Source organism: Macrotis lagotis, chromosome 5 (assembly GCF_037893015.1).
Source record: "Macrotis lagotis isolate mMagLag1 chromosome 5, bilby.v1.9.chrom.fasta, whole genome shotgun sequence".
Taxonomy (NCBI): domain Eukaryota; kingdom Metazoa; phylum Chordata; class Mammalia; order Peramelemorphia; family Peramelidae; genus Macrotis; species Macrotis lagotis.
In genome coordinates, this window is record NC_133662.1 from 212,539,545 (window position 1) to 212,563,160 (window position 23,616).

General features: G+C 58.8%; 3 protein-coding genes across 7 annotated transcripts; 2 read left to right on the forward strand and 1 right to left on the reverse strand.

The window, feature by feature from the left end:
* Positions 1-2,190: 2,190 nt before the first annotated feature.
* ATXN7L2 (ataxin 7 like 2) lies at positions 2,191-9,108 on the forward strand. 3 transcript variants are annotated; one of them, XM_074188346.1, is made up of 11 exons: positions 2,191-2,361; positions 3,614-3,682; positions 4,059-4,163; positions 4,470-4,668; positions 4,994-5,298; positions 5,760-5,842; positions 6,127-6,374; positions 7,172-7,370; positions 7,595-7,716; positions 8,031-8,820; positions 8,971-9,108. In XM_074188346.1, exons 1-11 carry the CDS (start codon positions 2,235-2,237, stop codon positions 8,983-8,985), a joined length of 2,262 nt encoding a protein of 753 aa, XP_074044447.1. In that variant the 5' UTR covers positions 2,191-2,234; the 3' UTR covers positions 8,986-9,108. The 3 variants fall into 3 exon arrangements, with proteins under 3 accessions (XP_074044447.1, XP_074044446.1, XP_074044445.1); XM_074188345.1 differs by having other exon boundaries at positions 2,337-2,361; positions 3,614-4,163; XM_074188344.1 differs by lacking the exon at positions 2,191-2,361 and having other exon boundaries at positions 3,015-4,163.
* A 311-nt stretch (positions 9,109-9,419) lies between these two features.
* Positions 9,420-18,893, forward strand: CYB561D1 (cytochrome b561 family member D1). Of its 3 annotated transcripts, none has more exons than XM_074188348.1 (3): positions 9,420-9,493; positions 10,999-11,036; positions 11,385-18,893. In XM_074188348.1, the coding sequence occupies exons 2-3, from the start codon at positions 11,025-11,027 to the stop codon at positions 11,886-11,888; spliced, it is 516 nt and encodes a 171-aa protein (XP_074044449.1). In that variant the 5' UTR covers positions 9,420-9,493; positions 10,999-11,024; the 3' UTR covers positions 11,889-18,893. The 3 variants fall into 3 exon arrangements, with proteins under 3 accessions (XP_074044449.1, XP_074044450.1, XP_074044451.1); XM_074188349.1 differs by lacking the exon at positions 9,420-9,493 and adding an exon at positions 10,342-10,374; XM_074188350.1 differs by lacking the exon at positions 9,420-9,493 and adding an exon at positions 10,563-10,656.
* AMIGO1 (adhesion molecule with Ig like domain 1) lies at positions 17,288-23,281 on the reverse strand. Its single transcript, XM_074188347.1, has one exon. It carries the CDS (start codon positions 22,930-22,932, stop codon positions 21,448-21,450), a length of 1,485 nt encoding a protein of 494 aa, XP_074044448.1. The 5' UTR covers positions 22,933-23,281; the 3' UTR covers positions 17,288-21,447.
* Positions 23,282-23,616: the final 335 nt, after the last annotated feature.

Here is a 23,616-nt window from a genome sequence, read left to right on the forward strand (position 1 = left end):
CATTGGGTTGGCCTGTCCCCCCCCCCCTTTACTTGGCCTATTTTTCTTGTTTCATGTTTTTGCCGTCCTGATCTTTTCCTTCTCCTTCAATCTCTTGTGGCCCTATCCTCTTTCCATCTGTCTGAACAGGCCAATATTATTGGTGCTTCATCTCTTTGGGACCTTATATTCAACCATGACCCAGTTTCACATTTGCCTCCGTTTTCTCTCTTCCTGAGACCTCTACTAGACCCTTCTGTCTCCCCAAGGTCCTGCGTAAGTGGCTCTTAACCAGAACTCACTGGTTTTCTGAGAGTCCCAGGCCACTATGACGACTTCCCCTGATTTCCTCTTTCCTCTCAATCCCATTCAAGAAAACTTTGGATTAGTTTTACTTTGTTAATTGTCTAGGCTAGAAATCAGAACTCCTGGGTTCTAGCCCAGATGTTGTGATCCCAACTGGGTCAGTTGATCCCTCTCTTGAAATTACCCCACCTATGAAAGTACACTGGAGTCCTTTGAGTGGGAAGAATTAGGGTGTCTGATGAGAACTGTTTTTTCTTGAATGGGGGAAGGGGCTTGGAGATGGAGGAAAAGAGCTTGTCCCCAGGCTTGATCCTGGCCCAAGATGTGCCCATATACACTTAAAGACACCTGTGGATGGCTCTGACCACAGCTCTGACAAGGAATAGCAATGGATTTTTTTTTTTCATTTTTCTTCAAGCTAGCCCTAATGGGGGGCTCTGTGAGTAGTGTCTACTGTGATTTGTTTGAATCCTGTGTTATGTATTTATTTATTTGAAATGTGAAAGAGAAAAGTGTTCAAATGAGCTGGCTGAAATCAGCACCTGGCCCTTCACCAGGGAAGTGGGGTATGCTAAGGATCCCCAGTCCATTTTACTGTGTGGAGGCCAAACTTTCTCCTCAGCCCTCACCACTGATGGGAAGTCACGAGATGTGGAGGAAACAGGGTTGGGATGGGAAATCGAAGGCCGGGGTGGGAAAAGTAACTCTGCTATGTGACACCTGGGTGGCCTTGGAGAAAGTCCTTAACTTCCTTGGGAGGCCTTAGTTTTTCTGTCTCTTCTAAAAGGAGAGACTAGATGATCTTCAAAGGTTCTTCCCCCCAAGTCTATTATCTCGTGACTTCTTTGTGGTCACCAAGAGGCTGATTTGATTTTAGCTAGAGATAACCCTAATTTGGGCTCCTTGGGTGGCCTTATTGCGCTCTCTTTCTCTCTCTCTCTCTGGCCATCCTAAGGAGAAAGATCATCTCATTTTTTTATTACCTCCGGGTGGGGGCAGAACTTGAGAGGGTCCTGGGCTCAGCACACAGGACTGTTGTCCCTTGGAACCAGGGGTCCTTGCTTGGCACGGCCCCGAGTGAGGAAGGCATAAGCAGTCTGTGTCCCCATTCTCCAAGCACAGTGGAGAGCTGGTCCACGGGGCCCTTGGCCCTGGGCTGCTCGCCCGTCCGGGTGCCCGCCTGGGACCCTCGGTGCCATGGGAGCCCCTGCCCCTCTGCTTCACGGGAGTGATGCTGCATGTCGTTTTCCGGTGCTTGTGACTGGAGCTTCAATAAACAGCCGTGTGCCAGTTTGCCATGAAGGCCCCCGTCTTGGCATGTGTCCTCCGTGCCGCCCCTGCCCTGCCCCGGGGGGCCGGCGCCCACTCCCCGCACGCGCTGGAGCGCCGCCTCCCGCAGGGGGCCCGACAGGTGCTGCGGCCCGGCCCCGCCGGCTCCGGGGAAGGGGTGTGGCCTGCGGCCGCCCCGCGGAGGCCGCCCCCGGCGGATGTGCTCCCCGCCCCCTCCGGCGTCCTCGGCCCAGCCTCCCCGCAGCCTCCCCCTGCCCTCTCGGCTGACCCCACCCACCCACCCCGCCGCCCGCCGGGAGGGCAGCGCCGCCGCGGACGCGGAGCCCGGGGCAGGCCGGCCGCCGGGGCCCCGCCGCCGTCGCGAGTGGGGCCCCGTGGAGGAGCGCGCGGGCCGCCGGACCGTGAGCCGGGCCCGCGGCCGCGCCGCCGCGCGCCCCGCCCCGCCTATGAGCGGCCTCAGCATCCTCCCCACCCCTGCCGGGACTACGCTTCCCAGCGGGCTGTGCGCGGGGGCGGGGGCCGGGCGCGGAGGGCCGGCGGGCCGCGCCACGCCTGCGCAGGGCGCGGGGCGGCCCGCGGGGGGCGTGCCCGCGGTGGGGCGGAGGGGAAGCCGGGGGGGCGCGCGGAGGCGCCGGGGCGGGCGCGCGTCCGCGGCGGTGATGGCGGTGCGTGAACGCGCGGCGGCAGCAATGGCCGCTCTGGAGCGGCGGGTGCCGAGTCTCGATGACTTCGCGGGACAGAGCTGGAGCTCGTGGGTGGAGCGGGCCGACCTGCCCGCGGCCGACGGTGAGCGAAGCGCCCCCCGCGCCCCGGGGCCCCGGCCGGCGCCTCCCCTCCCCCCCTCCCGGCCCCCGCCGGCCGAGGGGAGCCGCCGACGGGAGCCGCCGTCCGGCGCCCCGGCCCCCGAACAAAGGACCCGCCGGGTCCTAGTGCCCGCCCGCCGCGGCGGCGCGGCGCCCCCGGGTCCTAGCGCCGGCCGCCGGCGCCGCCGCCGCCGCTCCTCCTCCCCTCCCCCGCCCGGCCCCCGCTTCCGCCCCCCGCCCCGGGCCGCTTCCACGTGTTTCCCACGCACCCCGCTTCCCTGCGCCCCCGACCCCCGGCTCGCCGCTCCTCCTCCTCCTGGGCGCCCCCCCCTGCCCCGGCGGGGCCTCCCCGCGCTCTTTGACCCCGGGGCCGCGGGAGCGCCCGGCCTTTCGGGGTGACAGCGGCGCCGCACCCCCGAAGTTTGCGGGCCGAGGCTGGGCCCCTCGGCCGGCGCGGGACGGACTCGGGAGGGGGCGCCCCCCGCGGCGGGGGGCTCCGCAGGCCCGGCCCGCGGCGGGGGCGCCAGTGCCGGCCTCGGGGCGCCTTAGGAGCCGGAAATGGAATCGGGCGGCTTGGTCAGAGAGGAGCCCCCAGGAGGAGGCAGGGTCGGGGGGCCCTCCCCCCCCCCGGGCCGGCCCAAGGGGGGCCCCCGGGGCCCCGGGCCGCAGTTTGTTTATTCTTACCCCGGACCGTTCCCAGACCTCGGGAGCCGGGCCGGGCCCGGGGGGCTGCTCCGGGGGTCCATCCCCGGTGACTTGGGAGAATGGCCCCCAGGGGCCCTGGGAAGGGCCGGAAAGTGGAGGAGGGTCTGGAATGAAAGGCTCCGCGTTGGGGGGAGGGAGGGGAGCCCAGGCTCGCCCCTTTAAATAGAGGACCGTGCCTTCCAGGGGGTGGCACTGGCCCACGGCCACCGGGAAGGGGCTGTAGAGTGGCCCAGAAGCTGGGTCCTTGAGGAAGTGGCTGCGGGTGGGAGGTGGGCAGCAGCGCTGAAGCCTCTGGAAGGGCCCTTAGGAGCACTTGGAGTGACCCCCAAGGATGCCCCAAATAGCCCTCAGCACCAGGGAATGTTTGCACACCTCCCCACCCCCTCTCGGAGGGTTCGGGCCACACTGACATGGAGAAGAACCACAAGAGGCGAGGTCTCTGGATTGGACGCTTGCAGCCTGGCCACCCAAGGATACCGGGGGGCTCCCCAAGGAGCGACGTGGTGCTGACCCGGCTGTGTCTCTCTCAGGCGCTGAGCTGGAGGAGAGCAACAAGAATGGGAAGAAGAAGCTGGATGCCATGACCCTCATCAAGGAAGGTGGGAGCCGGCAGAGCTGAGCCTTGAGACCCCAGGCCGACCGATCCGCGCTCTTGGGTGACCTTGGGAAAATTAGTTCTCCTTTCCGGGCCTCTGTTTCCCTGTCTGTACGGTGATGGATTTGGCTCGGATGGCTTCGAAGTCCTTTCTATGTCTAGATCTGCCATCTTCACTCCTTGCAAGAGGAGCTTGGTTTGGAAGCATCAGGTCATGGGGATGGTTTCTCTTCCTAAGAGAAGAAGTATGGTTGCCCGGCTCTGTCCCTCCCATATCCCAGAGCTTAGGAGGCTGGGCACCCTCTGGGGGATCGGTGGCATTGGGATGGGGGGACAGCTCAAGCCCTTTTGCAAAATGATGGGAACCCCTGTCATTGCAGACATGTCCATCTTTGGGCACTGCCCTGCCCATGATGAGTTCTACCTGGTCGTGTGTAACCACTGCAGCCAAGTGGTGAAGCCTCAAGCTTTCCAGAAGCATTGTGGTGAGGGACGCAAGGGGCTGGGGGCATGAGGAGGAAGGACCAGAGGAGCAAGGAGGGGCAGCCGGAGGGGGAGGAAGCAGTCACTTAGAGACGAAAGGAAGGATGTTGGGGTTGGTGTATGGCCAACAGAAACTTTCATTCAGCTTGGAGAAGAGGAGAGACCCCCAAAGGGGGTAGTACATTTGGGGGTAAACCTCCAAGGACAATACTCTTGAGAGGAGAGGGGCATGGAAGAAGCTGGGATATAGAAGGAAGGAGGTGGTTGATGCCATTCACTTTGGGTTGCTTTGCCCTTTACTGTGACAGAAAGAAGACACGGGCCCCTCAGCAAACTGTATGCCCGGGCTCAGGCCTCTGCCACTTCTCAGAAATGCCATGCAGTCAATGGGCAAGGTCCGACTTGTGGGGGCCAGGGCCCAACCAAAGCCTCCTCAAAGGAGAAGGTGCCAGGGGGCCGAGGTCGGGCCAATCATCCCCCTGAGAAGGCACAAAAGGACAACCTCTGGTAAGGAGAGGCTGAGGCCTCATCTTGGGCGCCTTCTCACCTTGGGCAAAGAAGGGTTTAATGGAGGAGGCATACCACCCCTGGGCTGGCTGAGGTCACTGCCCAAGGCTGAAGGGTGTACAACCTGTCCTCACCTCCTCAACTGCCAAGATGACCGAGGCCTTTGGCACCCAGTGCCCCCTTGGGAAGCTTCTAAGGCTCCAGGGAAAGCCTCCAGAAGGCAGAGACCCCTAGTGGGGATAGAGCTGAAGCCTTGGGGAAGGCTCTGGCCCCTCCCTGCTCCCAGAGCCTCTCCCTTCAGCCTGCTTCCACTCTTTCCTTCTAGTCTCTTCGTGCCTGTGGTGAATTTGGAGAAGATTTCCAGTCTCCCTAAACCTGATGGACAAGGGATCAGAGTGAACCCCAAGCCTCTGCCTCCTCATTCCACTTTCCTCGGCCCACCCAGTGGTCTTCCTAAGGATGCCCCCGGGAAAGCCCCCACAGCTCCCTCTTCCAAAGAGCTTCCCAGCAAAGGGAGCAACGATTCAGTCCTCAAGGAGGGGCCTAGCCCCCAGGCAGAGAGCAGTAGCCCCCCTGAGAAGGAGCCCAGTGTTGCTCGGCTTCAGCCCAAGGCCCACAAGAAGATGGCGCGTGAGTTGTGATTTTGGAGGCAGGAGTGAAGGGCAGGGATGGGCTCCTCTGCTTTGCTGAAAGGGCTGTCCTAGCAGTAGCAGGTGGAGGAGCCTGGGGGAGGAGGCTTCTGAGGTAGAAGAGGCCAAGAGGCTGCCCAGGGAGCCAGCATGAGGTCAGGCCCTCTGGGGGTTGATACGTAGCATCAGACAATTGAGAATCCCTTGTAACTAGTTTTCCAGGTGTGAGATGCAACCCTTGTTTTCTGATAGGTTTTGCTTTGAGTCTGGATGCCTGCAAAGGGATCTCTCTATCTCCACTTTCCTAAGTGATCCCCTAGCTTCACCCCCAAGGAGAGCCAAAGGCAGCTTCAGCCTAAGCCCATGTGGTTCCCAGGAGCCCCCCCTCCAGGGCTACGTGACGCTCTTGGGGGCCCACAGGAGCTGGGCACTAAGTTGAGGCTGCCCACTCTCTCTCTGCAGGGAAGGAGTGTGATCTGAACAGGCAGTGTGGGGTGGTGAACCCAGAGACCAAAAAGATCTGTACCCGCCTGCTGACCTGCAAGGTATCCGTTGATTGGGGAGGGCAGGCCCAGGCCTAGACCGTTGGGAAGGAAAGGTTGGGGAAACCCTGGTATCCAGAGGGCAGCTTCTAAGGACCTAGACCAAGAACCGGCTGAGGGGAAGAAGCTGGCCCGAGTCCATCGCTCCAGAGACTGGGTGATGGTCTTTGTTTCCAGAAGGTTCAAGCAAGGGAAGAGCAGGTTGGGTGATGAAAATTGGGGAGAACTCAAATACAATTGCTTGTGTCCAAACCCTTTGGTTGAGCTCTCTCAAACCTGTGTTCCAGATTCACTCGGTGCATCAGCGCCGGGAGGTCCAGGGTCGGGCCAAGGATTTTGATGTGCTGGTGGCAGAGCTGAAAGCCAATTCCCGAAAAGGGGAGTCCCCCAAAGAGAAGAGTCCTGGGCGCAAGGACCTGGGCCCCGAGCGCCTCTCTCAGGAGCTGCCTTCCTCAGCCCAGACAGTGGCAGCTCTGCCTGGCAGCACCTTCCCACCCAGGGCCAAGCAGACCTATTCCTACTGTACACTGCCTAGGTAAGGGTCCACCTCTTCCCCCAGATCTGCTGTATCTGTACCCCAAGAAAGAAAGATCTCAGAGGAGTGGTGAATGGGGGGGGCTCTCCTGGCATCCTCCTAGGATCTATTTTTGTCTGGGGGTCAGGTTCTGTTTTTTCAGAGAGGAGTCTCACTCTGGGGAGCAGAGAAGGGAGAGACAGTGAAGGGGATGCTTCTGATCTGGTCTTGATATCCAGACAGATGATCATTATTCCTCATCTCCTTGATGCTGCGCTTGCTCCTTTAAAAAGAATGTCTGGGGCTGGGGGGTCAGAAGCTTTAGGGGACTCAGGAGGGAGGGTGTTAATCCCTCATGCATCCCTGTGCCTTGTGCAGCAGACTGAAGCTTAGTAAGGCACGGACAGGGCCTGGACCCTAAGTGAAATGGGGAACATCCTCTTGATATCCCCTAGGGCCCAAAGTATTGTGCTGGGGATGGGGGTGCTGCCCTCCTCTGGCAGCCGAGTGAGACTCAGCCAGGCATCTCAGCACAGAGGGCCAGGCTGGTCAGGGAGCCAGACTTGACTTAGTGCTTGGAGCCCTGAGAAGGAGGGACAGAGATGGGGTCCTGGAGGAAGTGACAAGAGGCAGGGGGAGTGATCAAGAACTGGGAAAATGTGTTTGGAGGCGGTGCCCGGTGTGGATGTGGAGAGGCCGCTTGTGCCGTGAGTCCCTGTGGCAGCTGAGGTGCCGCTCCTGCCCAGGCTCCAGCAGCTTGGCAGCATAAGGCAGGCTTTCAGAGGCAACCCCCTCCCTGTTCTCTTTGGCCCTTCCAGGTCACGGGTCTCCTCTGAGAGCGAGCTAGATGACGAAGGCCCCTGCGGCAGCGATCGAGACCCAGGCCTGTTTCCTTTTCCTCTGCCTCGGGGTGGGGCCCAGGCCTCCAGTGAGGAGAGTGAGGATGATGTAGCCCCTGAGGACATCCACCACCTCCCCGACTGTCATTATGCAACTCGGCCCCCTCGGCCACAGGCGGTGAGCGGGGGTGGCGGATGGTGCTGGCATCCATGAGTGAGCCCCGGGAGCAGGGCTGGGCCACGGGAAGGCGGTCCCTCATCCCCTTGAGCCCTTCCACGGTCCAATTTCACGTACACTAGAGTGTGCACACGCAGTACATAAAACTGCCCACGTATGTACCACATCTCCACAGCTCTCTCGGGCCCAGGCCCGCTCACGGGCGGTTTCCTTTCCCACCCTAGTTCTGCACCTTTGGGAGTCGGCTGGTGAGCCCGGGATGCTACGTGTTTAGTCGGCGGCTGGACCGGTTCTGCTCGGCGCTCAGCTCCATGCTAGAGCGACATCTCAGCTCACACATGTGGAAGTGAGTCCCCAGCCCGAGGGTCCCTGAGCTCCTTGACCCCACCCCCAAGGGGTCTGCAGGCCAGAGACCCCTCACCCAGAGTCCCTGCTGTCCGCTTCAGCTCCAGAGAATACCCAGTGGTCGCTCGGCCTGTGGGGCTGCAGCTGGGGTTCCAGCCGCTTGGGAGCCTCCGCTCAGACCGGCCCGGGGCGGGGCCCAGGAGCCCTGGACGGGGTGCCGCCCCCTCCCCTCCCTGCCAGCAGGGGCCTGGGCTCGGGGCGGGGCTGGGGGCCCCGGGAGGACTCGGGCCCTCAGGTTGCGCTTGTCTCCCGCAGGAAGATCCCGCCGGCGGCCGAGCCCCCCGCGCACCTGCTCGCCGCGCCCCCGCCCGTGCCCCCGAGCCCCTCCTCAGCAGGCACCTGCCCGCGCCTGTCGGGCGCCGGCCACAGGCCCCCCTTCCCGCCCTCGGCCCCCGTCGCCAAGGACAGCCCGGGCCCCGGCTACCCCGCGGGCTCCCCCAGCGTGGGCGCCGCCTGCAGCCAGGCCGAGTGCACGGGGGGCAGCCAGGCCATCACCTCGCCGCTGCCCGCCAACACGCCTTCGCCCTCCTTCAGCAAGCTGCCTCCTTCCAAGGCCGGCAAGCCGGCCAAGGCCAAGGACGGGACGGACGCCGAGGCGCCCTCGCGCAAGCGCAAGCTGTCCCCCGGCCCCGCGGCCTTCAAACGGACCTGTATCCTGGACGGCCCCGGCAAGGCCAAGCCCACGGGCTGCCGGGCCCCGCCCGCCAAGGCCAAGCCGGGCCTGGGCATCGGGCTCAACGGGGCGGTGGGGCCCCGGGTGAAGCGGGCGGGGCCGCTGGACTGCCGGGGCCCCCCGCACCCGCCCCCCGCGCCCGTCAAGGCCTCGCAGCTGGAGAACCGGGGGGGCGCGGGGCCCCCCGCCAAGGCCCTGCCGCCCGGCTGCCTCTCGGAGGAGGAGGCCAAGAAGAGGAAGAACCTGGCCACCTACTGCCGCCCGGTCAAGGCCAAGCACTGCCCCGCGGGGCCGCCCGCCGACGCCTGCCCCGTGCGCAGGAAGAAGCCCGGCCCGGGCCTGGGCTTCGAGGAGAAGTGCACCACGCTCAAGGTAGCGGGCGCGGGCCGGGGGCGGCGGGGGGCCGGGGGGGCGTCGTGCCCCTCGGGGGCGTCGTGCCCCTCGGGGGCGTCGTGCCCCTCGGGGGCGTCGTGCCCGGCCGGGCCGGCCCCCACGCGCGTCTCTGCCTCTTGTCTTCCGCAGTCAAAAGCGCATTAACGAGAAAGTGCCTGCCCCGCCGGAGCGCCAGGACCCGGGCCCCAGGCCGCCGCCGCTGCCGCTTTTTATAACTTTATATTATTTTTTGTAAGAAAAAAAAACTATAAAAATACCTCAAGACTGTCTCCCTGTTGTTACTGCCAAGGGAAGCGAGGCGGGGCCCGGGGCGGGGCCCGGGGCGGGGCGGGGCGTGCCCGCGGGCGGGGGCCCTTCCGGGGCGCCAGGGGGCGCTGCCCGACGCGCCGCGTCCCGGGGGAGGAGCCGCTCCCGCCGCGGCCCGGCGCCACGCTCGGGAACCCGGAAGCGGCGGCGCGGCGGCCGGGAGAAGCCGGTCCCCGCAGCCCGGCCATGCCGCCCGCGGCCCCGGGGCCCGGCCCGGCCCCGGCCCCGGCCGCGTCCCCGGCGCCCCGGCTGGCCCGCTGGCTGCGCTGCGGCAGCGGCGTCCTGGCGCACCTGGTGGCGCTGGGCTTCACCCTCTTCCTGACCGTGCTGTCCCGGCCCGGGACCAGTGAGTACGGGTGGGGCAGGGGGGCGGGGCGCGGGCCGGGGCGGGGCCGGGGAATGAATGAGGGGCGGGGCTCCGGGGAGACCGAGGGGGCGGGGCGGGGCCGGGGAATGAATGGAAGGGAGCCGGGTCTGCGGGGGGACGGGCGGGGGCGGGGCCGGAGAGAGACGGGGCCGGGGCCGGGGCCAGAGAGGCGGGGGCGGGGGCGGGGCCGGAGCGGCGGGGGCGGGGCCGGAGAGACGGGGCCGGGGGCGGGGCCGGAGCTGCGGGGGCGGGGCCGGGGCCGGGGCCAGAGCGGCGGGGGCGGGGCCGGAGAGAGACGGGGCCGGGGCCAGAGCGGCGGGGGCGGGGCCAGAGAGACGGGGCCAGGGCCGGGGCCAGAGAGACGGGGGCGGGGCCGGAGAGAGGCAGGGCCGGGGCCGGGGCCAGAGCGGCGGGGGCGGGGCCGGAGAAAGGCGGGGGCGGGGCCGGAGAGAGACGGGGCCGGGGCCAGAGCGGCGGGGGCGGGGCCAGAGCGGCGGGGGCGGGGCCAGAGAGACGGGGCCAGGGCCGGGGCCAGAGAGACGGGGGCGGGGCCGGAGAGAGGCAGGGCCGGGGCCGGGGCCAGAGCGGCGGGGGCGGGGCCGGAGAAAGGCGGGGGCGGGGCCGGAGAGAGGCGGGGGCGGGGCCAGAGAGCGGCGGGGCCGGGGCCGGAGAGGCGGGGGCGGGGCCGGAGAGCGGCGTGGCCGGGGCCAGAGCGGCGGGGGCGGGGCCAGAGAGGCGGGGCCGTCTTCCAATGGGGTGAAGGCAGGGGCGGGGCGGGGCCGAGGAGGTGCCCGGGGCGGGGCCAGGGCTCCCCGCGGGGCGGGGCTCCGGGGTGGAGGGTCCTCCTCGGGAACATGCAGGTCCGGAGCCCGGGGGTCCGGGGGAGGAGCGGCCGGGGCCGGGGCCTCCAGCCCGGCGGCCACCGCTCGCCTCGGGCCCTTGTGTGCGGGGCCCGGGCGGGCTGGACGCTGAGGTTCTGGGGTTCCCGAGTGGGGGCGGGGCGGGGCCTGGAATCCAGGAGGAGCGGAGGCTCAGGGCTGGGGGAAGCTGGAGGGTCGGGTCCCTGGAGGGCGCCGGGGTGCTGGGCCCAGGAGGCAGGGTCCCATGGGTCCAGGCTGGAGAGGACTTCCCCGAGGACCGCGGTCAGCGAGGGCGAGCACACAGGGGAAGGGTCTTAGGAGCCAGAGAGGGAAGGGCAGCAGTGTGGGAGGGGAGAGTGGAAGCGCCTGCAGAAAAGCGACCGTGGGGGGAGTGGGTGTTGGTGCCAAGGCAGCCTCTAAGGAGGGCAGAGTTCCCCATAGAGGGAGGTGGTGGTGGGGTGCTGAGGAGGCTCAACAAGGACTCAGAGGGCTGGCTGATGCCTGTGTTCTTGGTCAGCATTTGGACTGGACATGTAGTGGGGGGCTCCCTTGGGATGGAAAGATAGCCCTGGCCTGGGGAAACAGAGCAAAGTGGTCCTCATCCTGCTCGTTTTTGATTTCCAGGTCTCTTCTCTTGGCACCCTGTGTTCATGGCCTTGGCGGTGAGTTGGAACTCTTCACTCCAGTCTTCTCCTCTTTGCCATGGCTTGTGTCCCTAGATTTCTCACTTCCTTCCCCTTGGATCTAGAGTCACATTTGGATTCTTGAGTTACTGAAAACTGGCCTCGGGATGATCCTTTCCCACTTCTAAAGTCTTCAGAGGCACAGTGCTATGCCCTCTCCCTCCTCCCCCTGTGGGTGGCCACCCGTGGGGTTCAGCAGTCCAGATTCTCTCCCTCACTCCCAAATTCTCCACTGTTTGTGGCTTTGGTTAGGTGACCCCTTATTCTTCTGTTGTCCCTCCTCTTGGCTGACCGGGCCACTTAAGATATCCTCCTTTGTATTTGCAGTTCTGCCTGTGCATGGCCGAAGCCATCCTGCTCTTCTCTCCTGACCACTCCCCGTTCTTCTTCTGCTCTCGAAAGGCCCGGATCCGACTCCATTGGGTAGGGCAGACCCTGACTATCCTGTGTGCTTTCCTGGGCCTGGCCTTCATCATCTCCAGCAGGACCCGAAGCGAGCTGCCCCATCTCGTGTCCTGGCACAGCTACGTGGGGGCTCTGACCCTGCTGGCCACCCTTGGGCAATCCTTTTGTGGGCTTAGCCTTCTTTGCCCTCGGGCAGCCAGGGTCACTCGGGTGGCTCGCCTCAAACTCTACCACCTGACATGCGGGCTGGCGGTCTACCTGATGGCCACCCTCACTGTGCTCCTGGGCATGTACTCGGCCTGGTTCCAGGCCCAGATCAAGGGGGCTGCATGGTATCTCTGTTTGTTCCTACCCATCTATCCAGCCCTGGTGATCATGCATCAGATCTCCAGTGCGTATTTGCCAAAGAAGAAAATGCAAATCTGATTGCAAGCTCCTACCTGGATTCTCCGCCCCCCCCCCCTTTTTCCCCTTAGCTTCCTGGCCTCCAGAGTAGGGCAGTTGCTTTCCTCTTCTGTGACTTTTCCTATATTATTGCCCCAGCTCATTGAGACAATCTGGCATTTTAGAAACCCGAGTTGCCATTGGGTGGTGTCGGAAACGTCCAGGAATAGAATAATATTAGAACTGGGTGGAAGAGGTCAGGGCATTGTGAAGAGCTTGGGTTCCTCAGTAGTTAATGTATTTTATTGAGGGGTGAGGGTTTTATTTGGTTATGAAAGGAAGCTAGGGATGGATGCATATTCTAATCTACCAGAGACAGAGTGGTCTAGGAGTCAGAAGACTCACTCTCTGTTCCAGCTCTGACAGAAAACCATCTGGGCTACTTTGGATCAGCTTTCAGGTTCCGGTGAGCACCTCCCCTTTCGCACACAGAGAATGAGGCATTGTGTCAGACTAGCTCTAAGTTTCTATTCAGCTCCTAAGCTGAGGAGGATATCTACCCTCTTCTGACACATCCCTCGGTGCTCTTGTCCTAGAGACCAGCCTGGATAATGGGGCTGACCTAGGGTGGTCATTCTTTACATTTATTTTTGGACTGCCTTCAGGGGAAGAGAAGAATGTGTATGGGGGGCCTCTTCTCAGGGCCAGGGCCAGCTTTATAGGCAGCAAGGGAGCAGGTCAGGCTGGGGCCCATTCCAGGTGTCCTGGAAACCAGACAGGGATGCACTAGAGTCACTTTAGCACTTTGGGGTGAGGAGGGGAAGATGGAGAAACTCAGCCATGCCCTTCCACAGCCTGCTGTCTCTGAGAACTCAGGATTTGTTGGGACTCAAGGACTGAGCACTGTCTTCAGGATGGGCCATACAGGCTGGGGCTAGGGGCTTGCAGGGTTTTCTCTTTCCCCTTAAGTAGAGTCCCCAGGAAAGCGTGACGGCTCCAGCATCTCAATCCTTTCCTCTTTTTTTAGGGTTGTTTTTTTTTTTAGTTTTTTGCAAGGCAATGAGGTTAAGTGGCTTGCCCAAATCCACACAGCTAGGTAATTATTAAGTGTCTGAGACCGGATTTGAACCCAGGTACTCCTGACTTCAGGGCCGGTGCTCTATCCACTGTGCCACCTAGCCACCCCAATCCTTTCCTTTTGTCCTTTTTAGGGTTTAGGTTCTCACTTTGGCAAAGTCCCTTGAGAGTCAGGGAGAGGTTGGATTGACCCTAGTCAGGGCCAGGGCCTGCAGGTGTATGTGAGGGTTCAACTAAAAAGTGTGGTAGGGCAGCCCTTGATTCAGCATATCCTTTGCTCTTCCTCTCCTCATTCTCTATCCTTCCTTAGACCCATCTCTCATCACATTGTATCTTGTGGCACAGGGTCCTGGTTAACTGAACTTGGTGCCAGGAGTCAAGGGGTAGACTACTCTCAACAGAATCTTCTCACCCAACCCACAAACTCTGGTCCTCTTTCCCGATCTTATTAGTCATTCTTCGCCAAGGGGGATTGAGTCCCAGAGTAGGGCAGGAGGGCAGGACTTTGGGAAGTCCATTTCAGAAGAGACTCCAAGGAGGGAGGGACCTCAGGATAGTGAGGAAGGGCTGGAGTTAAGGATGGGGATGGGACCCAGCCAGAGCCCAGCCTTCTGGTAACAATGCATCAATGGGCTTTGGGATGAAGTTCTTAAATATTGCCTGGTGAGTGCCCTGGGCCTGAGATGGTGCCTGGGCAAGGTGAGAGGAAGGATGGAATGGTCTCCAAGATCTCCCTCTGGGATGGGAGGTCATTGTCCCTGGCATTTGAAGGGACAGAGCAGGCTCATCTGGGCAGAAGAACAAGGGACAGAGCAGGGGGGAGGGGGTCCGCCCCCTGTAGCCTTTCTAAACTGGATATTTATGGGGGAACCCTTAGTTGTGCTGAGCACAAAGGCAAGCCTTGTTCTTTAAAGTCTGTATTGGAGCAGAATGGTTGCTAGGGGGAAGGGGGTGGGGGTCTTGGCAAAGTGTTGCCACTCGGGCCCCAGTTGTCCAGCCCCATTTCCTTTCCCCCATCCTGGGCACCACCCTTTTCTGCCCCGTACCTGGTGTGAGGATGGAGATGCTGGATGGCCAAACAGGCCTGACCTGAGAGCCACACAGTGGGGCTCCATAAAGTCTCGGCTTGCCTGGGGTGCTGTAACCTCCCAGGTGGTGAGGGGGTGGCGGGCAGGCGGGTGTGTTGACAGCCAGCCGGCAGTGTGCGTGGGCTGTGCCAGCTGATGTCTATTCCCGGCCCTAGATGGGGAGAAGCCATTTCTGTTCTGCAAGAGGATGGCCCGGCTGCCATGGCCTTCCGGCATCTTCCAGCCCTCTGTTGTCTCAGGGCCCCGCAGGGCCAGGGACACACCAGGATGATGGAAGGCCAATCTGACTGGCTGACTGTAATGTGGGCAGTAGATCACCAGAGGGAGCCCTCTTCCTTGGCAGGAGTTTCCTCCCCCTCCCCCCCTTTCCACCTGGCTTCCCATCCAGCCACAGCAGCTGGACCCCCATTAGCCCTCCGAGCCAGGGCTCTGTCCCTCCAGCTGGGATGGCAGAAGCTGCCGGCTGTTTGTAGCTCTCTCCTCCACCCTCCTCTCCTGCTTCTCCATCTGGGATGCTTGGCTTTATGGAGGGGAGCTGGGGCCAGGGGCCCGGGGCTGACCACTCTCCCCTTGACCTTGCCCCTGGGATGTGGCTTGGGTGGGCTGCTAGCAATCGGGGCTTTTTTTTTTTAAGTTGGAGTGCTTGGATTTCAAGAAACCTTGCATGTCATTTGCACAAATTTGTGTAGACACTGAAACTGTAGAATAAACCCATAATTAGGTTCAAAGTAAATATTAAGGATAATAGATGTATAAAATTTAGATTTTTTTGAGACAGCACAGTTTAATTCAATCCCAGATTAAGAGACTTGCCTCTGCAGCCCTCCTGGCTTGGTTGATCTCTCAACCAGTAGCTTCTCCTTGAACTGGGAATTGGAAGAGAATGGGAATTGGTCCCCCCAGGTCCCATCCTCTGGACCATCAGAGGCCACAGCAGCCTGGTCTTCTCCACTCTGCTGTCTGACCAGGAAGGCTTCCTCTGCTCCCTGACCTCCCAGCTTGTTCCTGGTCCGTCCCATCCCTTTTCTTTGATTTTCACTCTCCCCCTCCCCTTTCCCCTCCTATGCACAGATTCCACATAGCTTCTTTTTGAAACCTCAATGTGGGAGATCCAGGCCCCCTCCCTGAGACAGCTGTGCCGAGGCCTGTTCAGAATTAATAATAATCATTAGCTGACACGGTGCTGGTGCCTTTCAGTTCCAGATCTCTAAGCACTTTGAAGGCTGAGTCAGGCGGCCCTCCCCCTCCCCCCAGGATGGTAGCTGGTGGGAGTCTCATCTAGCCTTTCATTGAGGAGCCTTTCCTTTCTGAGTGGGAGGAGAGAGTCCTGGTGTTCTAGAAGGACTGTTAGACCCATAGACAAGGTCTGGGGAATAACAGTGAAAGTGTCTAGCCCAGCCTGGCATCCGAATACCATGGCCCTGGCCTTTCTGAGACCCCCCCCAAAAGCTCAGGATTCTGCATGTCTGATTTGTATCCTCTGGTGGGAAGCGACCCCCCAAATCAGGAGCCCCGGGCAGGTGCTGAAAGGAGCTACTTGGGTTCATCTACCTCGAAGGGTATCGCAAGATTAACTTGCGGGGAGGGAGGCAGATGTAGTGAAGTTCTGAAGCTGCCACTTACTGTGTGACCTTGGGTGAGTCACTTAACTGGAATCTGCATTGGGTTGCTATCTTGTTACTACCTACCTCATAGGGTGGTTGTGAGGTTCGGATCAGATAATGGCTGTGAAAGCGCTTCACTTGTAAATGCTGTAAGCCTACAAGCTACTGTAACGGAGATGAAAGCACTTTAAACTGGATAAAGCACTAGACACACGACAAGTGGTGGTATTTGATCTTTCTCCTCCTGTCCAGTTGAGTGTTTATGGTGGTCATGGGTGTCTCCTGAAGGTCCACATCACCCTTTGCAGGTTGGGCCTTTCCTACCCAGGGACCTAAAACTTCTTTGTTAGGTTGTTTCATTTTTGCTAGCCTCAGGCTGTTGGAATTGGGATCACAATTCCATTCTTCCCCAAAGCTTTCTATTGAAATCAAAAGGGAGGAAGAAGCCATGAAAGCAGTTCCATTTGCATTAGGGAAAGAATAATTTCCATTCCATTTGTCCGAGAATAGCCAGTAAGTCTGCCAGGGTTAGAAGCAAAGGGGCAGGAGCAACAACAGCAGCACGGAGACCGAAGTATTCATTTCTCATCCTAATTGTTTCTCTTTGTCCCAGGATCCAGGAATGAAACTCTGGTTAGGCATTTGGGGCAGTGCCGTCCCTGCCAGCATGGGACAGAAGATATGAGCTGGTATTCAGCTGAGTGGGCCCATGCTGGAGGCTTGTTTGGTTTGGACAGCCCACAGGGACCAGGCTCGTTTTTGAGAGGAGGCCAGAGTCAAGGGAGAGTGCTCAGAGAGTGGGTGGTGCACACCAGCCAGGGAGCCCCCAAATTCATCTCAAAGACTAGAGATCAAGATTCCATTCATCTAGTTGCCTCAGTCAAAAATGCTTTTTTTCTCCCTCTTTGGATGCCACCTACTTTAGAGTATCTGGCTGAATCTAGGGATCTCATGATTTCTTTCATCAAATAAGGGTGAGTGGTACCCTGGTCCTCTAGACACAAAAAAGCTAACCTAGTGGTGGAAGGGGACCTTAGGTCACAGGCTGATTGGGCTACACACGAAAGCTCCTGTTGGATCAACATCACTGGGGCGGGGGCAGCAGTGGAGTTGAGGAAGAAGTGGCAGGAGCCCACTGGATGCAGCATCTTCCAGGAGCCCCCCATCCATTTTAGGCAGAGGTGACTTCTCCCACCTCTGTCTGTTGGATTTGTTCCATCCCTTCAGCACACTATAAACTCCTTTAGGGCAGGGACTTGTTCCCTGTTGTTGCCACATTCAGTAAGCCCTTCATAAATGCTTGCTGGATTGGAATGAATCACTTAGAATTTCCAGGTTCAACATTGGCTTGCTTTTTGAAAAGGCAAATTCTCTCTGGCAACAGAGAGCCAAAGGCGGTGGGGGTGAGCAGAGGGTCTTAGCTGTCTCTCAGGCTCTTGACCTTTTTCATCTGACATAGGAATGATGAAGAGGCTTGACTCTGGCCGATGATTTAGCTTTCCTCTCAGTACCCCGGAGAGCGAGAGTTGGGCACCGGCTCAAGAGCGGCTGACCAGAGCAGAGCTGCCAGTCCTGCTGCTGAGGCCCAAGCCTTCTCTGCATTGTTGGGGGGGGGGGGAGCGAGGCTCTCCTGTTGGTTTCCTGGGAAACAAGATAAGCAATAAAGGGACTGTAGTTGCAAAGAGGGAAGGAGGAGTTCATAGATCAAGAGAGGAGAGCAGATTTCTGGCTGGGAGGCTCCCAGAACACTTCCCCTTTTCCTGCATTCGGAGGTGAGGCAGCTCTTGGATGGCTCCCCAGCAGTGCTAAATAACAGGAGCCAAAGACACAGCAGCACTGGATCGAATAAGCAGAATGAGAAGGACCAGCCAGGATCTGGGGAAACTATGGGCAAAGACCAAGGGCTAGGGCTCCCCTTCCCCTTAGGGCTGTGTAAGGGGGATGCCAGGCCCGGCCCCAGGATGAAGCTAAGCCAGATGCAGACATCCCTATAGCTAGCCTCTCATGGTCCCTTGGGTGAAAGCGCTTCCAGACTTCCTAACTCATTCCTAACTGTTTCCCTCCTTGTATCCTCCTTTGGGGAGGACATACAGCTAGGAGTGGCCAGAGAAAGTGTTCAGTTGGGGGGGGGATCTAATCTGGTTTCTAACAGAACATAGATGCTCAAAAAGGTGGGGACTGTTAACTGTCCTAGGCAATGTTCAGCACATCATCACCAGCCTATCCCATGGAAGTCCTATGGTCTAAGGTAATAGAAAGTAAAGTGTTTTGAAAATGAGTCAACTTCCCCATGGCCTGGCATTATTTAATGCAATCCAAATGGTTTTCCTAGTAGCTAATGGATAACAGAGTTGGGCCTGTTGCCTGAGCCAGTGACTTCCGGGCCCAGGCTAGACTGCGTCAGAAGGCAGCCAACCTCACAGACAGGTGCGGCGGGGGCTGAGGAGACGGCAGAGCAGTGATTCAGGCCACTGAAACAGGTCGGCTGTCTCTGAAGGTCATTGGTTATGAAATTCTCAGTTGCCAGAATTGGCTATTTATCGGAGCCCAGGTTCATGCCCAGGCCCTGCATCCTGCCCTAGTATCAACCATCCCTCTTCCCCATGGAGAGCAGTGGGCCCTACTCCCAGCTGACACAGCTACTAGAGAAATAAATCAGTCACAACCAACATGGAGCAGACTCATGCCTGGTTTAATGATCACTGTCTATTCTTTGGAGCAGAGGCTCAGACAGATGGTGGAGTCAGGAGGCTGTGGGGTCTGCCAGCCTGGCTGTACACAAGTGGGAGGAGAGGGAACCTGGACACAAAGAGCCCCATTTGCTTTGCCAGCAAGGGGACAAGGGCTGGTGGGGGAGGGGAAGGACAGGAACATACACCAAGTCAGATGCAATATGCTTTCAGCGACCTGCCTGGGCAGGGTGGAAGGCAGCCCCTCTTTATCAGAACCCCACAATACAAGTAAAGAAAAAAAAGATTACACATAAACACAGATTGTGCAGCCACGTCATAACCAGTCTTCAGGGACACCGGCTTCCAAGATTTTTTTCTGTCCCATTAGCCTTCTTTCTACCAATGCCCTGATGGTTCTCTTCACAGGACACCAGGAAACCCTATAATGGTAAAGACTCAATTCCCCAGGCAGGAAGCCATTGAGGGAGGAGGGGATCTATCAACAGGAATCAGGGTAGGGTCTGCTTATCAGAAGTGTATTTCATTAGCAAATCTTGGAGGAACAGGGGCTTTCTTCATTTTGCAGGGAGTCAGTTGGTTGGCCAGTTAACTAGCCAGAGGCCCAAGTCGCTGGGAACACCCTCAGAATCCATTTCATGATCTTTCTGAAGATTCTCAGAATCTCAGAGAGAGTTTGACCTCAAAAAGTTAAACAGCCAAGTTCCCAGTTCTTAACTCTAGGAAAGCAATGTCCCTTAAGGCCTTTGGAAGACCACCAGGTACTGGAATTTCAGTTTTTAGTCTTTCCTCCTCTCCCTGGCTGATGACATGAGTCCCCAGTTTTATCACTTAACTAGTGGTTTGCTGACACTCCCTCATACTCTGAGCCTTGACCAACAAACTGCCAAGACAAATGCCACTTTGGAATCTCATGGCTGCTGTCTAAAGAATATCTTAGATCAAAGTGAAATTTCCAAGGAACCGAGGACCCAGCTCCAAATTCCCTCAAAACCCCAGCAAGTGTAGGAAAGTCACAGGGTGTGGTGATCATAGACTACTACTACTAGCTCACACTTATACAGTGCTTTAGGTTTGCAAAGCACTTTACATAGATGATCTCATATGAGCCTCACAACAACCCTGTGAGGTGGGTGTTATTCCCCTGTCTACAAATGAGGAAAGACAGAGAAGCAAAGTGACTTGTCCAAGATTGTACAGCTAGTGTCTAATTCAAATTCCAAGTTCAGGTTGTTCCCCACTGTGCTGCAATGCCTCTTAGGAAAGGGGTGAAGCTCCAGAAACTCCAGGAGGGGAAAGTTCACATGGCTTTATACTGATTTTGCAGGATCATCAGAATGCCTTTGCTAGAACACAGTATATTTTTAAAGCTGTGTGAATGTGAGGATAACTCTGTGGGTACTGGAAGAAATCAAAGGAGACACACTGGCTAGGTCAAGGCCAAAATGCTGGTGTGCATGCATACCTATAAGATGTAAATAATGGGGAAATGCTGCATCTCTCTACTGTATAAACTGCTGATAACAGGTGGAAAGCAGTCCAAAGAGCCCAAGGATGGATGGGGGCAGCATTTCAAGCACTAGATCCCTTGTACAAGTAACTGGCAACCTTCACCCCTATATGTGTGACCCCGTCCAACTCACTGAACTTCCTAAAACTTGTTTCCGACTGTAAAATGATGGAATGATACTAGATGAACTCTAAGGTCTCTTTTCAGAACTGAATCTCTGATCCTTTAATTCCCCTAGGAGATGCCAAGTTAGGAATGCCTCCTCCTTGGGACAGAAAGTGGTTCAAATGCCTGAAGAGAGCATTCCTGGTTCCAGAGCCAACTGGAGAGAAAACAGGGCCAACATAGGAGGGGAAGGAGCAGCTGGAAAAATGCAGAGGAAAATAGATCTATTCTTCCCCATCTCCAACCTCTGTGTAGCCTGACCTCAGTCGCTCAGAATAACCTTGCCAAGACTGTGGTTCTTAAATGCCATTGGAAAAACTACTGTGTATACATACATATATATATATATATATATATATGTATACATACACACACACACACATATATATATATATATATGAGAGAGAGGAGCTACAGGGTCCAAGCTGGTCTCCACCCTAGAAGGAAGGACTATTTGCTGTCCACCCCACCCCCCCACACCCGTGGTTGGTCAGGAAGTTCAACCACCTTTAGGTGGGAGAGACTTAAGTAAGGGCAAAGGTGGCAGCATCAGCTTCCCTCTTGGGTTTTATTCAACTTATCTGACCTGCAGTAGGATTGCTTGCAAGTTGGAGCAAGTGTAGACTTTAAGCCCATCCATTCCCCAGGCTATTTTAGGACAAGGCATTCCTCTCAAGCTTTGTCTTACTCTACCCTCGCAGCAGGTGAGGAAAATGACTTAAGATCACTGCCCTGAATTTTCAGAGCCCATTAACCTAGACCTGAGAAGGAAACCTTGCCAATTCGAGGAAGCTTCATGTTAAGATTACCCTTCCCTTCACCCAAACACCCATCTATCAGTTTACCATAAGATCATGCTGGTTAATTGCTTCTGTGATTATTCTCTTCTTGGGAAAGAGGAAGATGGAAAAGTTTCAGAACAGTTTTGGGGAACATTCTTGATTCAGGGGAAGGTTTTCAACTCTTCTGTCTATGAGATGTAGGTTTCTAATCAAAGAGGATCTACCTGTAGATGAAGCTACTAGAATTAGGTTAACTGTCCAAATCTGCTCCCATTTAAGACCCACCCCAAATCCCTGGGTAGAGGTGGAAGAACACATTGAAAAAAAAAATCCCTTTTTTCTTTCAAATGTTTGGACAATGACCACTCTCTTATGGGGCCAAAGATGATGTGGTTAATGCTTAGAGAATCTATTTGCCACTGGACCCACCTGTCTTAGACATGTTCCTTCATCATCAGCTGAACTTGCTAGAACTTTGGATAGGGGTGCAGCATTTCCTGAGAGTTACAGATCCATATTTGAAAATCTTCTGCACCCAGGGATGGGGCTTCTTGCCTGTTGTTGCATCTGTGCAACAACACAGGGGGAAACCAAGACCCTCAGGCAGCCCTCTTCTTCCCCCTTTCATCCTTTGGAGGTTACCATTACCTCTTTTCAGGGGATCTTCCCATCAACCCCACCCTACTCACACCACAATGGGTGTATCAGAGAAGACTGAGCTGACTGATTCTGGATCAGACATTTTCCTCTGGCCTTTGGGACCCTCGGGTACAGGGAGGGTGTTGCCAGGCTTTAGTTTGCCATTTTGGCCCTGCCCGGGTCCCGTAGGTTCCAGGAAGGCCACTCGACGGTCAAAGCCACTGTCCTTGCCACCGCCACCAGCCATCGGATCATGGTTTGGGGTGGTGCTAAGCATGGAAGAGCTGAGGCTGTCTCCCTGATGGCTTGTGGGTCTCTCCCCAGGGCGACACCAGCAGCGGCACGGGGTGAGGTACAGATAGATCAGGACCAGGACCACACTGAGGATGCAGCCCACCAGCGTGGTATAGGCCGTGTTGAGAGTGTCATGAGGCCCGTGCTGGGTGAAGTTGTGGACCTTGAGCTCCACAGAGAGCGTTTCGTTGAACACCTCCCCCACCGCATAGCAGGTGTACAGTCCCTGGTCCTCAACCCGGATTTGCTTTAACTGAAGGCTACCGTCATCCAACACCTTCACTGAGGAGTTGACCACCTCCTTCTGAACCCTTTCGTTGTTTGGCGTCACCCATTCCCTGGTCATCTCCTGATACTTGGTGTCGCAGCGAATGATCAAAGTGTCACCCAGGTGGGCTTCGAGCGCATTCTCCTTGACCTCCGGGCAGTTGAGGGTGCTGCTCACGTTGAAGACGCTGAAAGTCTTCTTGGATTCTAAACAGTACAGATCCTCCTGGAAGTCCACCACGGAGCTCAGCTGGCGGTTTTGCCAGCGGGTGAAGAGCTCATATATCTGGCAGGTACAGGTGAGGGAGTTGTTATGCAGGTACAGTCCATTTTTCATCCAGGCTGGCAGATCTTTCAGATCCGAGGTGGGTAACATCTTCAGTTTATTAGAAGATAGATCCAGGAGGGTCAGTCGGGGCAGCTTGGATTGATCCTTGACCAGTTCTACAGGAAAGCGAGTAATCTGGTTCTGGCTCAAATAGAGTTTCTGTAGGCGGGTCATGTCATCGAAGGCGCTCCGATCCACCTCCACGATCCGGTTGTTGTACAATAACAACACCTCCAGCTCCTGAAGTTCACTGAACAGGAACTCCTCCAGGGTCCGCAAGTGATTGGAGGAGAGGTCCAGGTAGCGCAGCCTGGGCACCGGGGAGAAGGCCTCCGTGGAGATGAAGTGCAAGTAGTTATGGCTGAGGAACAAGGAGTGAAGATGGGTCAAGCGGACGGAGGTCCATTGCGCTCGCAGCTGGGTCAGGTTGTTGTGGCTCAGGTCCAGCTGCGCCGTGTAGCGCGGCAGAGACTGTGGCACGTTCACCAGCCCCCGTTTGGTGCAGCTGAGGATGTTGCTGGCACAAAGGCAGGTGGCAGGGCAGCCGAGAAGGGGGCGCCCGGCTCTGGCCACCCCAAGGCTGGACAGGAACAGGGACAGGGGCAGGAGCCAGGTGCCTCGGCGCCCCCTCCGGGGTTGCATAGTGTCACCGGTGGGCTCGGGGGTGTCACAGTGGGAGGCCTGGAGGAGGGGGCACCGGGGAGTGCTCGGCCGGGAGGGGGGCGGCGAGCGGGGGGCGCATAGTGGCCCGGGGCTGGCCACGGGGAAGCGGCCCCGGGGCGGGGGGGGGGGCGCCGGGACCAGGCTGCTCCGGCGGGGGAGGGGCGAAGAGAAAGCTGCGGCCCCTCCTCAGAGTCTGGGGGCGCCCCCCGCGCCCTCTGCTACGGCCGGCTCCCAGGAGCTCTCCAGGGTGCTGCGGGGGAGAGCGCTGCGGGGGAGCGGGGGGTCCCGGGCCCGTCCCCCCGGGGTGGGGGCTCGGGAGGGGCTGCGGCCGCGCCCCCCACAGCCGCCGCCTCGGGCGGGGAGCGGCGGCCCGGCGGCGCCTCAGAGGCCGAGCTGGGCCGGGGCCGGGGCCGGGGCCGGGGCCGGCATCGCCCCCCACCCGCCGCGCTCCGAGCCGCCTCCTCACCCGCCGCCGCTGTCTCGCCGCCGCCGCCGCCGCCGCCTCTGGCCGGGTCTGCGCGGCCCCGGGCTGCAGCCGCAGGAGCCGCCGATCCGGGGGAGCCGGGGGGGAGGGGAGGCCGCTGGCGGGGGCCCCGGGCGCGTGCGCGGGGAGGGGCGGGGGCGCACGTGCGAGTGTTTGTGTCTCCGCGGCTCCGGGCTGCG

Coding starts and splice junctions, on each gene's coding strand:
- AMIGO1 (XM_074188347.1), bottom strand. CDS start 22,932: ATGCAACCCCGGAGGGGGCGCCGAGGCACCTGGCTCCTGCCCCTGTCC.
- ATXN7L2 (XM_074188345.1), top strand. CDS start 3,833: ATGTCTAGATCTGCCATCTTCACTCCTTGCAAGAGGAGCTTGGTTTGG. Junction 4,164..4,469: donor AGCTTTCCAGAAGCATTGTG/GTGAGGGACGCA, acceptor TTACTGTGACAG/AAAGAAGACACGGGCCCCTC. Junction 7,717..8,030: donor CTCAGCTCACACATGTGGAA/GTGAGTCCCCAG, acceptor TGTCTCCCGCAG/GAAGATCCCGCCGGCGGCCG.